This window comes from Lithobates pipiens, unplaced genomic scaffold, assembly GCF_037356315.1.
Source record: "Lithobates pipiens isolate NorthernLeopardFrog02 unplaced genomic scaffold, aLitPip1_a1.2 Scaffold_8, whole genome shotgun sequence".
Classification (NCBI taxonomy): Eukaryota; Metazoa; Chordata; class Amphibia; order Anura; family Ranidae; genus Lithobates; species Lithobates pipiens.
In genome coordinates this window covers 165,638,624-165,654,975 of record NW_027507903.1, presented here as the reverse complement: position 1 = coordinate 165,654,975, position 16,352 = coordinate 165,638,624, and the positions used below count along the sequence as shown (strand labels likewise).

Genomic DNA, 16,352 nt, shown 5'->3' with positions numbered 1-16,352 from the left:
AATTGAAACATCAGTACCACAATATTTCATGTATTTTTCTCACTAAATGTGTCTCCAATATTAAAATGCCTCACTATGAATGGACTATTACTGAATGTTTTTTTCACAGAACATTTGTTACACTTTGTGGTGGGTATCACTTTCAAGTGCAAAACCAGTGTCAACAAATGAGGTGAACTAATGGTGTACACATGAGAGTTTTGTTGCATCATTCAATTATTTAGCATTGTCATACACTTAAGTTTTGTCCTTTATAAGAAACTGAATTTTTGTGCAGTAGACTTTTAAGAATTTATTTTTGTGCAGTGAACACTATGAATTATAAGGCTAGTAAAAGTTTTCTGATTACATATTAATAAACTGTGTTAATAGCATTACTGTGATGCAATTTTGGAATAGTTGCAATATATGTATACTGAACTTGAGTTAATTTGATTTCAAAATTGTGTTAACATGTTTTTGTAATACAATTATATTATGAACTATATATGTTGAACATAATATAAATGAATAATTGATAATTAATTATTTGCAGTGTTATTTATATGGTTTAGATATTCAAGTAAGTTCTTATTGAAGAACAAAACTGACATGCAATACAAAGACATTCACAGACTCTACGAGACTGGCAACAGAAGACTCCTACCATCAATAAAGGAATTTTCTGGAGATTTATCCAAAACAAACAGAAAAAAACATTCATTTACCAACAGACACATTGTTCATATCATGTATCCCATCCACATTTTCAAAAGATTTGATATTTAAAAAGACATTCAGATCTTAGAATGAATCAGATATTGTTGGAAATATAAAAAGCTATTTTATGCTAACCCAGTGACCTGATTCAGTGCTTTTTTTAAATTGCCAGTCATTTTAAGACAAATAATGAAAAAAAACTAAAAAAAAAAAGAAAACACTTGACCCAACTTGATATTTGAAGCAGGACAAGTTTGCTGTTTGCAGAGTATAAACAAATCTCCTTGTAGGCGATAGGGGTATTAATAAAGGTGTAATAAACCATAACATAACACAGCTTGTACTGACACAATATTCATGAATCAAAACACAATACTATCAACTTTTAGGCTATATGAAGCAGGCAATATAAAGATTTAAAGTGATTGTAAGGTCTTGTTTTTAAAAAAAAATAACAAGCATGTTATACTTACCTTCCTCTGTGCAGTTAATTTTGCACAGAGCAGCCCGGATCCTCCTCTTTGCTGCTTGTGGCCCCTCCCTCCTATCAAGTGTCCCCAAAGTCTGCAGCTTCCTATGGGGGCAGTGGAGCCAAATCACAGCTCCATGTGTCCAATCAGACATAGAGCCCCAACCTGGTTCCGCCCCCTCTATCCCCTGATGGCTAACTGACTTTGACAGTCGGGGAGCCAATGGTGCAGATGCTGTGTAACAGCCAATCAGGAGGAGTATCCCAGATGACTTATATATTCATGGACATCGCTGGAGAGAGATGAGGTTCAGGTAAGTAATTACGGGGTGCTGGGGTGGCTGCTATACACAAAAGGTTTTTAATCTTAATGTATAGAATGCAGTAAGATAAAAAGCCTTCTGCCTTTACAACTCCTTAAACTTGCTGCTCAGATGAGTGTCAAGGTGCTGGATGATTAAATTTAGCTACGTGCATGTTTTGTTAAATTGAACTAGAACATTTGGCTTCTCTTCTGATGAACTTTAGGGTCTGTGTTAACTAGCTTTTTTTTTTTTACTTCAAGTGGGTTTGTATGTGCATACAAGTCAATCGGAATGCCCTCTTAAGTAGGTTAAATGCAGTTGAGAAGGAGGTCAACTGCAGGTCAAATATACCTAACATGCATAATCCCAGAATCCAAGCTGATGTCAAACAGACACCATCACCACTAGCAAAAAGTCTGTCAAAACACACCCTTAGTGCAAGATCCTGTTGGCAGTACTAAGTGTAAAAAACTGAAGGCACACAACTTTTTGTACCCTAAGGAACACCTACCTCCCTGCTAGGATCACATTTTCTTTTTATACAGAACATTTCTTGATTTTCAAGAAATTAAATGCTAATGGTTAATAACTTATATGAGATTATACCTACTGATGATGGAAAATAATGTGTGGTCAGTAATTACATAGAGAAATGCAACCTCTTTGCTTCTGCCATCTATTTTTACATGTCTTATTGTAAATTTGGAGCATCCTATGAATGTCCATGTAACAGTGATCAAAATGTGACTAACCATATGTCACTAAAATGTCACTAAACAACTGTCCAACATAGGAGGCAATATTTCAACAACAATTGTTTAGATGTCAATTTCTAATCAGTTTTAATGAACTATGTTTCTGAAATGGTAATCATTATATTGAAAAACATGAAACAACATCTGGGCAGCAGGTTGATAGTTGTCTTCCTTTGATAGGACCTACAGCCAAATTGATGCTAACAAATATCTAAGAATTTACAAAGGTAAAATATTGTTTGGATAAAAGGACAGATTTAGGTTTATTAACCAGAGTATATTTTTCACGTAGTTTGGTAAAACTAAATTATCTTTATTTATTCATTCATTCAATTGCTATATTTTAATGACTAATGAACCCTTTAATCTTTCGTAAACCATCCCCATTGTTTCAGTACAAGTTGTAATCATGCTCTATTGATATATAAAGAAATGCATTCTCCTAGAAAAACATAGTTGGATTTGATATTTTTAGCTGTTCAAAACATAAAGTATTAGTTTTTTCCCCAGATATGTGGTTGTTCAATTATTTTTCACTAATAAAATGCCTTGATAAATGTGGCATTCAAAAGTCAGCCATTTTCTACTGATTTGAATTTTATAGGCATTTAATACTTTAATATACTTTAATACACAGCGCAAAAAAACAAAAACAAAAACAAAAAAACTTTAAAATAAAACAAATGTGAAATGTCAAAATGCTGTTGTTAAAAATGCTATATAACCACTGCATCTAAAATACTATGTGGGGAATTTAATATACATTTCTTGGTGTTCCAAAGTTAAATGACATTACTAAAAGTAAATTATATTTAATATATTTATATATTTATTTAATTATTGAATGTAGTTGTTTACTTAAACCAGAGCTGGATACAGGCTACCTGGGGCCCAAGGCAGAGTAGCGACATTGTGACTCCCACATCAATACCTAACAGCAGGCATAGCATCCAGAGAACGTTGTAAGACGTGGGTTTTTCTATGTCCCTTCACTACATCAAAATCCAATGAGAGTATGTATGAGTGTGTATACGAGTGCCCCATAATAGTTTGCTCTGTGACAGCACCATGTGCAAACTTGTCCTACCCTGAGAGATAGTGCTCTGAGAGAGGGTGTCCTCATAGACAGAATGCCCTGTTACAGTGCCCTGTTGGAGGGAGACAGAAAGTGCCCTGTAACATGCCTTGACTGTTTTTGAAGTGTGCCTTCTGGGAAAGAAGTAAGCTGTCTTTTGTTAACATTATATAAAAAAAAGCAGTAATATTCTTTAAAAGGGTGATAAGGAAAACTGGGAAGAAGCTCTGTAAGAAAGCTAGATTTCATTATTACCTACCCCATATTAGAGAGTCTAAGTTTATATAAAATAACATTTCCTGGAAGGGATGTGCAAAAAGTTGTAACTCTTGGCAACTAACCAGAAATACTCTTTTAAAGTAGAACTAAAAGCATTTTTTTTTCATTTAGGATAGAATAAGGGAGGGCCCTGTCAGTTTTTTTGTTGTTGTCTGTGTTCAATTGAGGAGATTTCCCTTCACTTGCTTTGTCATAACCAAAACAGGATGTGAGAGGAAATCCCTTCAAGGTGAGGGAAGTCCTGGTTGTCACTAGGGTCACCAGAACTAGTGTCTGTATTGGAAGATCCTCCATCCACATGGTCTGGTGATAACCCAAATTGCATGGGTTACAAACATTTTGGAAAATTTATAAATGAACCACTTGACCTCCAGAAGGTTTACCCCCCTTCATAGCCAGGACATTTTTTGCGATAACTGACAATTGCACAACACTATAACAAAATAATTTTTTTTTGCCTTTTTTTGTCCTCAAACAGAGCTTTCTTTTGGTGCTTTTGATCACCTCTGTGTTTTTTTGCCCTATAATCAGAAAAAGGCCAACAAGTTTAAAATATATATATATTTTTTACTTTCTACTATAAACCATAATCAATAGAAAAATTTAAATAAAAATATTTCTTCATCAATTTAGGCCAATATGTATTCTACTACATATTTTTGATAAAAATCCCAATGAGAATATATTGATTGGCTTGCACAAAAGTTATAGCATTTACAAACCATGGGATTTTTTTATTTATTTTTTTATTTTACTAGTAATGGAAGTGATCAGCAACTTATAGCGGGATTGTGATATTGCAGCGGACAAACCGGACACCTCAGACACTTTTTGGAGACTAGTGACACTAATACAGTGATTAGTGATACAAAATATGCACTGTCGCTGTACTAATGACACTGGCAAGAAAGGGGTTAACATCAGGGGTGATCAGAGGGTTAACTGTGTGGCTAGGTTGTGCTTACTCACTGTGGGGGAGGTGCTTTGACTAGGGGAAGGCAAAAATCCATGTTCCTGCTTTGCAGAAACACAGGATCAATGCCTTCCCTTCTGACAAAACGACAACCTGCCTTGTTTACATAGGCAGATTGTCTTTCTGCCTGTGTCCTGTGTAATCGGTGGGTGCCAGTGGACATCGAGTCCATGGTACCCGCTGCTGGGCTCCTGCTGTGTATAATCACAGCGGGAGCGGGTCGCCTGCGGCACGTGCCCCATTGATTACTAGTGATCTATGATTGGATACAGCGAATCAAATTGTACAGGGTGCTGTGATTGGCCCAGTACCATGTGATAGATGTGGGCGAACCACAACATTTACTAAAGGAACAGAAGCTGTTCTTTTTTCAAAGCAATTGTTTGTTAATATGTTGAATACCCAATTATGTGTTGAGGTGTTATTGGTTGACTGAAGTCAACACCACTTCACCTTATTTACTAAGCTCAGTAAATATTCATGTTACAAAGGTAACATTTACTTTACTAATCAAACAGTCATCACTTTATTATATTAACCCCAACTATTAGCAGAGATAAACAGACACATCTCTTTGCTTTGCTCTTATGCTGGCCCTCCAAGGAGTCCTCTGACACTACCATGTGACCTGTATTAATTCCCCTAGAGCCAAATTGCATCTGGGAGGGCTGGTAGAAGAGGAGAGTGGCTTTCCTACACAGCACTAGTGAATTGTCTAATGAATACATGCAATGGCTGTCCCCTACCCCTCATAGGTCACTGGGCCCCAGGCAGCTGCTCTTTTGGGAATCCAGCTCTGACTTTAACAGCTACTTTAACCTGAAAATAAAATTTTTCATTGCTATAAAAGTTTTTCTGAGAAAATTTAAAAGGTAAGAAGTCATTCATGTTATCAGGTAAATATCATTATTAAAATTGCAAAAATTGTATTCAACTTAGTTTTCTTTTCTGTAATCATAACATTATAAACCAAATTACTGTTACTTATTTTTCCAGCATTTTTCATTTAAAAAGTGTCATGCATTATCAGGATCATGCAACAAATTAAATTAGGATAATCAGAAGCATTTAAAAAGAAAACACAGTGCATGCATATATTTATTAGACAGCGCATATACATTTATTAAACATCAAAAAAGACAAGGAAGCACAGAAGTAAAAGCATATATTTCACCAAATTTACAAACACTAATCTGTTCTGAAAAACACAATTTATTAGGATATATGAATTTGATGTATCCATGTTTACTTAAATAATTCACTCCTTGCTGCTGCAAAATAATAGCATGTTGCAAAGCTGACTGTGCATGTGCTTGAAGCAGCAAGGAGACAGCGATATGAGCTTTACCTGTATTTTTACAATACAAATGGGAGAAATCCATGCTTGTGATATATAAAATATAGTTTGCAGATATCCATATTTGTGACTAATAAATATTTTGCAGTTTGTAATGTAACATTCATGTTTGCTAACATGAATGGTTAAAATTTATAGGACATTGTTATTTTAAATTAGTAAAAAAGAAATGGTTGTACCAAAATAGACATATTTTACATATATATTACACTACACAATTTTTATGAAGAGCAGGAGAGTTATAGGCATGCCAAATCCCAAAAATGCAAAAGTAATGGTATAATTAATAATAATGCTAATAATAATAATAATAAAAATGTATAAAGCCTGAACACAAATAAAACACTAAAACAGAAGGGCCAAAAAAAAGGAAAATCAAGATCGAAAAGTTAAAAAACGATAAAATACTTTAACGCAATGACATGAAAACACAAAAACACACAAGAAAGGAAACATTTCAACAATCACAAAATAAATTAATAGCATGCATAGAAATTAAGATTTGTGTTGTGATAGTAGGAAAGCAGTCTGATGCCATGATTACCTTCGCTGTCTGACATGGCATGTTGAAAGTCATCCATGATAAATGCTATGTCTCGATCATAACCACGAGTCCTGGTTTCTTCTCTCATATGCTGTTGTACTTCAGGCAGGGAATGGCTAGAACCAAATTGGTCCCTGGTATCTGCAGATATTGGTGGTAATGGTCCAGCAGCAGCTCTTGCCATACCCATTGGCTGTCCAACAGGACTTAATGGGCTCTCTTCTTCAGAATTTTGTGCTACAATAGGAATCCTCCCTCTGCTTTGGCTAATAGGAAGACTAGATGGTTTTGTTCTTCCTGAAGGTGCTACATGGCTAAATGTCCCATCTAATGATTCTGCCTCATTCGCTTTCTGCCTTAATGAAGAACTTGATAAATCTCTCTTAATTGACAGGTCAAGGCCATACACTGATGAAGGCCTAGAAGAAGGTCTTGATCTATTACCACTTACATAGGGTTTATCAACTTCATCCTGCAATGTAGTTCTCAAATTTGTATTAAGAGATGATCCATGGGTTTGACCTAAGGCAGGGCCCAAGAATTTTTGTTGGTCTGTAATGTTTTTCCTTAAGCCATATGTAATATCATCCTGAAGCATTCTTACCTTTGTCGATATGCTTGGAATTGATGATGTACTAGAAGACAGATAGGTTGAATAGTCAGGCTCTAGGTCTCGACTTTCCTGAATTGGAGAAAATTTTGCCATTTTGGGGTCTATTAAGGACTTTTTATGTTTTTGGTACAGAATAGCAGGAGGCAGCTGCTTGGCAGCTTGTTTTTCTAACGTGAGTCTGCTAATGCTATATTTTTCACTTTTAGGGAAGTGTCTGTATAGACTGTCTGAATGATAATAAGGTGAAAATCCAGCAAGGGGGTCTAAATTTTCTGTACCTCTTCGAAACTCCTGTTTTATTTGATGCTTAAGAAGTTTTAACTCATATGGATCTTCCATTGAATCTTCTTCTGCTTTTCCATAGCTATGTAATCGGGTTGAGGACGAAATAGGAGCTAAAAAGTCTGTTACTTCAGCAGTTCTTCTAGATTCAACACTTCGAAGGAGGCGGTCTGTTTTGGAAAGTTCTTTTTCATGTAGCCCGAATGCAGAGCTCAAAGACCCAGTTCCTTTTGTAAGTTCTCCAATGTCATCAATAAGAACATAATTTCTGGAAGCATGATGCTCTAAATCAGCATAAAATGAATCTGCAGATATACTAGACATTGGACTACTTGCCATGCTGCTTTTTTCATCTAGTCCTAATCGTAAATCCAAAGTACTATATTTACTACCAAGATGTGAAACAGAGTAACCACTGTCAGTAGAAACAGGTGCTATTATGAGAGGTTGATTTCTAATAACATCATAGTGTGATGGTATTTTAGGCTCTATATCTAATGCACCTTGTCTAGTTTTTTGCTGCAATAGTAAGAGTTGTGAAGCATGTTGATAAGAAGGCTGCTGGGTAGGTGTAGACTGAGACTGAGGAGTAAAGGATATAGTTGGCACAGCTTGGAAAGTAGGTTGAGTTTGGTACGATGAAACTTGATGATATAAGGATGGCTGATAGTGGGACTGTTGAGGAAATTGTGTTGGAGCTTGAGTAAGCAAAGTAGGAGTCTGATATTGGTACTGAGTGTAAGGACTTGTTTGCGGAGCAAACTGAGTTTCTGTCTGAGTTTGTGGTGGTAAATAAGCACTATATTCTGGTTGTGGGGCAGTTTGTGGTCTGTCCATGCCAATATGGCTTTCTATTCTTGTTGGTCTTGTGTTACTGACCTCACTGTCTGACATGTAATCACGTTCTTCAGCAACACCTTGCAGGTAAGCTCTCTCTCTCTTTTCTCTCTCTTTCAGTAAAGCTTCCTTTCTTCTATTAATTCCCATTTCCAGGTATCTCAGTTTTGCATCAATTTCTTTTTCCTCTTCATCTAATTCTGCTTGTTTCTTGCGCAGTTTTGAAGATTCTCTTTCAACCAGATCCAGTTCTCTGTCAATATCTTGCAGAATTTTAGCACGAGCCATAGTGGTCGTTCTACAAATTCTTCTTCGAGAAACTGATCCAACAGTGCTGTAAGGTGATTGTAAGCCATTGCTAGCTTCCTCTGGTGGAGGGTTTGGCAGTGTTCTTTTTACCTTCTTTTGAGTACCACTTTGAATACTTTTTGTCTAAGGTAGTAAAAAAATACAAACATAATTAAATTACATTAAATAAATAAATTAAAATATTACATATACAAAGCATAAAATATACTTTGGGATAATAGTAAACCTGTCTATTCCAACATAAACACATATATAATTGGCAGCTAAGAATGTTGTTATATTTTTAAGTCATGGATGTATGTATTCTACCTCCTTGATGTTTATAAAGATAACTATATAACTTATGATTATTATTGTCTATGTAGAATCAGGACTCAAATGTTTTAAATTAAGCGTGGAGAGACTGTTTCAAATCCTGTTCATTTACATATTAATATACAATACATTTTTTAACATGTTTAACCCGTTTAAGAAGAAAACTAACTAACATACATTCCTGGCAATTCATAAAGAGTGTCAAAGAAAATCTTTGGAATTCTGTTGCCCTCCTGCACCACAAATGTCAGTGCTTGTGGCATATAAATGTATCTGTCAGAAAGAGATAAATAAATCTGTTATATGGAGTCCAACACTGAGGCAGAGTATCAATTCCAATGAGCTCCCTGCCAGGCCACTGCACCTGTCATATAGCCACTATCCGGCCCAATATTGTCTATAGAATCTGCCTACTGCTTCCAATCACACAGGAAGCAGACCTGATGGAAAATTTGTTCCTCAAAGCTTCCCAACAGGCTATATGCACACCAAAACAAAAATCATCAGTCATGCACCTGTCTATGTGACAAGCAGCTTCAGTGTCAGCCTTTGTGTGACAGAGTTCCCCATCTGGCTCTCCTCAGCCCACAGCTCAATTCAATGCCCACTGCATCTGCTGGTGCAAAGAGCCTAATGTGTAACTCTGAGAGACTACTTCCCATCAGGTCCACCTTCCTTGTGATTGGAAGTAGACAGAAATGTGTTGGTTTCATAGCTGCTATTGGACTGAAGAATGGTTATAAAATCTGTCCACTGCTGTCTATTGTCAATCTATAGGCAGGTGGACCTGTTAATGAACTGGTCTCTCAAAGGCCCACATCAGGTTTCTTACACTGCTAGCGTGCCCCTGCAACATTGGTTGCTAGGTCACTAACAGCCTGGGACCTAGCAGCCAAAGAAGTAAATGCAAAATGAATTTTAAAACACATTATTAGAGTAGTAAACACACACCAACCTCTCCTTGCCATATGCCAAACTTGATCTTATCTACCTGCTGTTTCATTATATAAGAACTGTCTGTATTTTTTTTTTTTAATTTGTTGGATCTACCTATATCTGTCATACATGCCAGAATTTATACCAAAACAAAGCTTTCATTAATTTAATTTTATTCGTCTTTTCTCTCCAGCTTGTCTGAGGGTAGCAGTAATTTATCGGCCTCCTGGACCAGTGTCACGCTTTCTGGATGACTTCTCAGCATGGCTACCCTACTTTCTGTCCTCTGAAGTACCTGCCATCATCCTAGGTGACTTTAACATTCCAATCAATGTTAATTCTGCAACTACTTCTCAACTGCTCAACCTAACCTCCTCTTTTAACTTAACACAGTGGAAACAACCATTGCTGAACTCCCTGCAACCTCTCTAACACCCCCTTTCCTCTCTATGATCACAACCTTATCCGTTTCACACTCTCCTTGTCTCCTACCTCCCATGCTGCCAACCCACAAACTACCCACAGAAACCTTTGCAACCTCAACCCTTCCCTTCTTCATTCTGCTACTGATGGCCTTTATGACAAAATCACACCCTTGTCCTGCCCAGACCTAACCCCTTCCATCTACAACAACACACTGTCATTCTCCCTAGACGTACTTGCTCCTCGTTCTACATGCAGAACCAGGCACCATCTGCCACAACCCTGGCAAACAAATGACACCAGAAGTCTCAAGAGATGCAGCCGTGCTCTTGAGCGAGCATGGTGTAAATCTAAGTCCCTGCAAGACTTTAACTTCTACAACCTTTTCAAATACAACTCCTGCCTCCACACTGCTAAACAAACCTACTACAACACTCTCATCAAAACCATCTCATCCAAAGCTTGTCAACTCTTTTCTATCCTTAATTCCTTACTTCACCCTCACTGCCCCCACCCACCAACTTGGTTTCCACTCAACAGATTGCCAACCATTTCAAAAGCAAAATCAACATCATTCACAAGGAGATATGCAGTGTTTAACTTCCTCCCCTACCCAACATATCAGGTCCAACACCACACTCAATACTCTCCTCCTTCTGCCCAGTTACCACTGATGAAGTTGATAAACTCCTCTCCATGGCCCATCTCACCACCTGTCCCCTCACAATTACTGCGACCACCTTCCCACTCTATCCTAAACTCCCCAACCCTCATCTTGAACCTCTCCCTCTCCTCTGGCACCTTTCCTTCCCTGATCAAATATGCACTGGTTACTCCCATACTTAAAAAAACATCACTAGACCCCACCTGTTTGAATAACTTAAGACCCATCTCCCTGCTCCCATTTGCCTCCAAGCTCATCAAACACCTTGTCCATGACCAAATGAGTCACTACCTCACACACAACAACCTTCTCGACCCTCTACAGTCCATCTACAACATTCTACTAAAACTGACCTACTAAAACTTACCAATGACCTACTAACTGCTAAAGCCAATGGCCATTACACTCCATTCTCATACTCTTAAACCTCTCTGCTGCCTACGACACAGTTGACCACCTGCTCCTCCTCAGCAAACTACACTCCATTGGCCTCTGTGATTCTGCTTTATCCTGGTTCTCCTCCTACCTATCTCAGCGCACTTTCAGTGTCACTTACAACTCCATCTCCTCTACTCCTCTTCCTCTCTCTGTTGGGGTACCCCAAGGCTCTGTCCTTGGTCCCCTCCTATTCTCACTCCATATCTCTTTCCTGGGCCAGTTGATAACCTCCCATGACTTCCAATACCACCTCTACACCGATGACATGCAAATCTATCTCTCCACTCCTCAACTCACCCCTTCAATCTCCTCACAGATCTCAACTTACTGAATGACATCTTGGTATGGATGTCACACTACTTTCTCAAACTCAATCTTTCTAAAACTGAGCTTGTAATATTTCCTCCTTCCCGTTCCCCCCCCATGACTTTACCATTAAGATCAAAGCACAACCATTGGTCCCTCCACACATGTCAGGGTGCTGGGTGTAATCCTTGACTCTGACCTCTCCTTCAGTCCCCACATCCAATCGCTGGCTAAATCCTGCCGCCTTAACCTCTGCAACATCTCCAGAATGTGACCCTTCCTGACTAATGGCACCACAAAGCAACTTATTCCCTCCTTGGTTATTTCCTGCCTTGACTACTGCAACTCTGTGCTTAATGGCCTACCCTTATGCAGGCTATCCCCCCTTCAGTCTATTATGAATGCTGCTGCTAGACTAATACATCTCACTAATTGATTTGTGACTGCTGCCCCTTTCTGCCAATCCCTTCATTGGCTTCCCTTACCCCACCGTATAAAATTAAAAATGCTAACCACAACATACAAGGCCATACACAACATCGCCACTACATCACCAACCTCATCTGCAGATATCACCCAAATCGTCCCTTTAGCTTCTCCCAGGACCACCTGCTCGCTAGCTCCCTTGTTACCTCCTCTCATGCTCGTCTTCAGGACTTCTGCAGAGCCTCTCCTATCCTCTGGAATTCCCTACCCCAGTATATCTGATCAGCCCCTAACCTGTCCACCTTTAGGAGATCTCTGAAGACTCACTTCAGTGAAGCCTATCCCACACCCACCTAACAACCCCATCAAATAATTCCCCGCATCTACTACCTTTTGTACCACCACCCCCTCTCTTTAGAATGTAAGCTCTATGAGCAGGGCTCTCCTGTGCTTTCTGTATTGAACTGTACTGTAATTGTGCTGTCCCCCTCTACATTGTAAAGTACTGCGTATAATACTAATAATAATAATTAGGTGCAGGACATTCCATACCACTATCTATCTATCTATCTATCTATCTATCTATCTATCTATCTATCTATCATATGCAAAGAAGAATACTGTATGTGCTTTTTATAAGTTAAAAGAGGTATTTAAACTCAATAAATATTGTATGAATATATAAAATCATGGAAGTCTCCAAGACCACCAAAAATGATGTGGCATGTGAAGTGACCACACAGATGTAATCTCCATAGCCCCAAGCCAATGGACACTAATCTTCTCGTGCATCTCCTGCTGGACTATTGTACCTACCCACCTCTTCCTGGGTACTTTTGCTACTCCACAGCCCCCACTGGACACTATTGTTCCCTCACCTCCTGATAGATTCTAGTCTTCCCCTTTCTCACTGAGCACTGTTGTTCCTCTGTTCTGTTACTGTTCCCCCAAGTCTGGAGAGTACTGTTTCTACACCCCCCCCTTGTTAGGCACTATTGTCCCACTTCTTTTGCTGGGTACAATTGTTCCCCCTACCCCTCTCTATGCACTACTGAAAACTGTTGTCCCTCCCATCTTTTACTGGGAACTATTGTTCCCCTTGCTTAGCACAATTGTTCCCCCACATTTTTCTGAATACCAATGCTCCCACCCTTTAAGTTAGGCCTAATATTTTGTGAATTTAGACATGCCAATTTAGGACATGCAGCAAGCCACGTCTTCTCTGTTCCAGGCATCCCTCTTTCTAAAGTTCTAAGCTTGGGAAGTATGTGCCTTCCATATGTTTTTGACAAATTATAAGAAATAACATAGCCCCTGCAATACATTTCTAAGACTATAAGAATTCACTTCAGAGGTCACTGCACTGCACTCATCCTGCAGTGTTGTTTATTTAGTTGTTCACTGAATTATTCATCTTAACGTATATTACACACACCAGTTGAATTTTTTTCACCCTAAATTCAGGAGAACTTAATGCAAATAAGATATATTAACATAGAATTTACCCACACAAAGGGGAAAATAAGGTGGTCCAATAGTGTAACCTGAAAATTACAACGTTACATAACTAACCTTTAAGACACATTTGACTAATAATTTGCATAAATGATGGCCTTCACAGTGTAGTTATGAAAAAAAAGTAGTTTCACATAATGAAACACTTTCAATAACGCTCCTCATCCATAGTGACTAAATTAATAATCAAGAACAATGAGGAGGTCTATATATATAAAACATTCATTGTGCTTTGGCCTTAAGCACTTGGACTGCCACCATGAATGTGTGCCATATTGTTTGTAATACAATTATATGCTATGATCATCAGTTCGACCTAATGGCCATCATGTGGTATGTTTTTAACACTAGATTAAACTGCCAATCATAGGAGATAAATGATACTACAAACAATATGGTAGACATTCGGGGTGCTCATGTGAAAGCTTAAGACATTTGTACAGCTAGTATTTTATACATGGAATGTTCAATTGAAGCATGAACAAAAACAATAAGACTTGATCCCCACCTTTCCATTGTCATATAGTCTGAATGATACCATAAACCAGACATACAATTAATTTAAAGTTTCCTGTAAGAGAAGTGTAAATATCCACCCGCTGCCCATGTTGCCAAACATTGCACTGTTGAGGAGAAAGCATCCACGGAAGTCTGCTGAGAAAATGACACAGGACTGTAGTTCTCTTGTGTTTTACTTGCTGCACTTGGCGGTTCCTCTTGCCACACTCCATTACACTAGAGGACATGATGGGTACCCAAAAGATCAAAACTGTCTCTGAGGTGTTTCTCTCATTGTTGGATTTTTATTGTATTGTACATAATGGAGAATGCAATATGGGGAGAGGAAACACTCAAGGTGAGGGAATTGCTCAAAATACCAAGCAGGGCACTACAGCAGGGTAACCTTTATCAAGGGCTTCAGGAAGCATGTGGATGACTCAGGCCATCAGGGCCAATTCACACTTCTACGGCTCACTGGGGTGCAATACTGCATATAATGCTTTGCATTAGCTTGCATTATGGTATCCTATTCATTATTTTGTTTTTAAAGAATATGCTTGTTTTGTTTTCAGAGCAGTGCATATTTATTATGAGCAGGCAATGGGGTTGATTTACTAAAACTGGAGAGTGTATAATCTGGAGCAGCTGTGCATGGTAGCCAATCAGCTTCAATATTTTAGTTTATTCAATTAAGCTTTGACAAAAAAAACATGGAAGCTGATTTGTTTCTATGCAGAACTGTACCAGATTTTGCACTCTCCAGTTTTGTACATCAACGCCAAAATTGTCTTAACAATAAAATAATGTTAAAATTGCACAAAGCATATAATGCAAATTGTCCTCGAGCCTAACAGTAGTGTACTGTATGTACATTTTAGATCTGTTTGTATAGACATTTGAGAGCTGGCATTGTTGACTTGTTTTTAATGCTGTCAAGGGATTGTAAAGTCTCATGCTTTTTCAATGCATTAAGGGGAAAAACCTTCTTTGCTGCCCCCAGAGCCCCTCCTTTTTTTTCCTGAGCCCATATGTTTCAGCGATGGCCATGAACCAAGCCGCTCCAGTCACTGTCTCTGTCCTGATTGGAACGACTGATAGCAGCGGGAGCCATTGGCTCCCGCTGCTGTCAATCAAATCCAGTGACACGGGGGCATGGCTGAGTCCACTGTCTGTGTAAATGGATGCAGCAGCGGGACTCAGGAGCGCGTGCACATGGGTGAATGACCCGATAAAAGGGAGGAGCCAGGAGAGCCGGCATGGCACCCCAGAAGAGGAAGATTGGGGCTGCTCTGTACAAAACCCTTCCACAGAGAAGGTAAGTATAACATGTTTGTTATTTTATAAAAAAATAACTTTTACAACCCCTTTCTTTCTTGGTAAATCACTATCCTTTAATAAACAAGAATATATCAGGTTGTCAAGACAGGTGTTCAAATGTTTGCTGTAGGCCTTGTATTTGAATTGATCTTTTGGCCCTTAAAATTCACAGAGGATACACAGATATCCACATGCTTTAGTTGGCCAGTGAGTCAAATTATCGAAGACAGGTAAGTCACAATTTCACAAAGTTACATATATAAACTGGAAATACTACATACTGTAGGTTTGGAACATATTTTATTCACCCAAACCTACAGGTACATATTTTGTAACGATGAAACATTGTACAAATATTGTTTGCCATTATACCAAATTTTAGTCTGTACACTGTGTTTAGAAATACTATTAATGGCCTAACAAATTCCAAGAATGGTTATAAAACAGTTCACAACCTGGAGCATTGCTATCAAAATCTATTTTAAATTGATAAAGACAAAACAATGAACCCATGCTTTGCTTTTGTAGGGCAAAGCAATACGTTCTATGAACTTCCACCATCCTCAGCTTCCCCCAGTGCTCTCAATGGCCATCATAATGAAAAGAGGAAGTCCTTCATAAGCTCCTAGCTGTGATTTAGAACTTTCACACAGCTGAAGACTCTTTCTACCCCAATGTGACAATGTTAGGTGCTACAACTGCCAAACACCTTGCACCATCACAGTCACTTGGGAGGAAGGGGAGTGAGTCACATGCTTCCCAAACCCAGGAGTACAGTGTGTTTCCCTCCTCTCCTGCTGCCAGAACAGGGCAGTGGGAGAGATGTGCAGTTACATAGTTACATAGTTGGTAAGGTTGAATAAAGACAACAGTCCATCCAGTTCAACCTGTGTGGGTGTGTGCTTGTGTAGATAATCATTGCCCATATCCCTGTATATTGTGTTCACTAAGATGCGCATCCAAGAGGCTTTTAAAATTATCTCTACTTCCTGCTGACACCACAGATTGTGGAAG

General features: G+C 38.5%; 1 protein-coding gene across 7 annotated transcripts in view; it reads right to left on the bottom strand.

Moving 5' to 3' along the window:
* PCLO (piccolo presynaptic cytomatrix protein) overlaps positions 1–16,352 on the bottom strand; it is a 490,197-nt gene that overhangs the window by 138,192 nt on the left and 335,653 nt on the right. For 4 of the 7 annotated variants that reach the window (XM_077473379.1, XM_077473380.1, XM_077473384.1 and 1 more), the window contains exons 7-8: positions 6,457–8,620; positions 647–664 (exon numbers count right to left, since the gene is read on the bottom strand). In XM_077473379.1, the coding sequence (XP_077329505.1) occupies positions 647–664; positions 6,457–8,620 (2,182 nt within the window). The remainder of the gene's footprint in view (positions 1–646; positions 665–6,456; positions 8,621–16,352) is intronic. The other 3 variants (XM_077473381.1, XM_077473383.1, XM_077473385.1) reach the window with 1 other exon arrangement.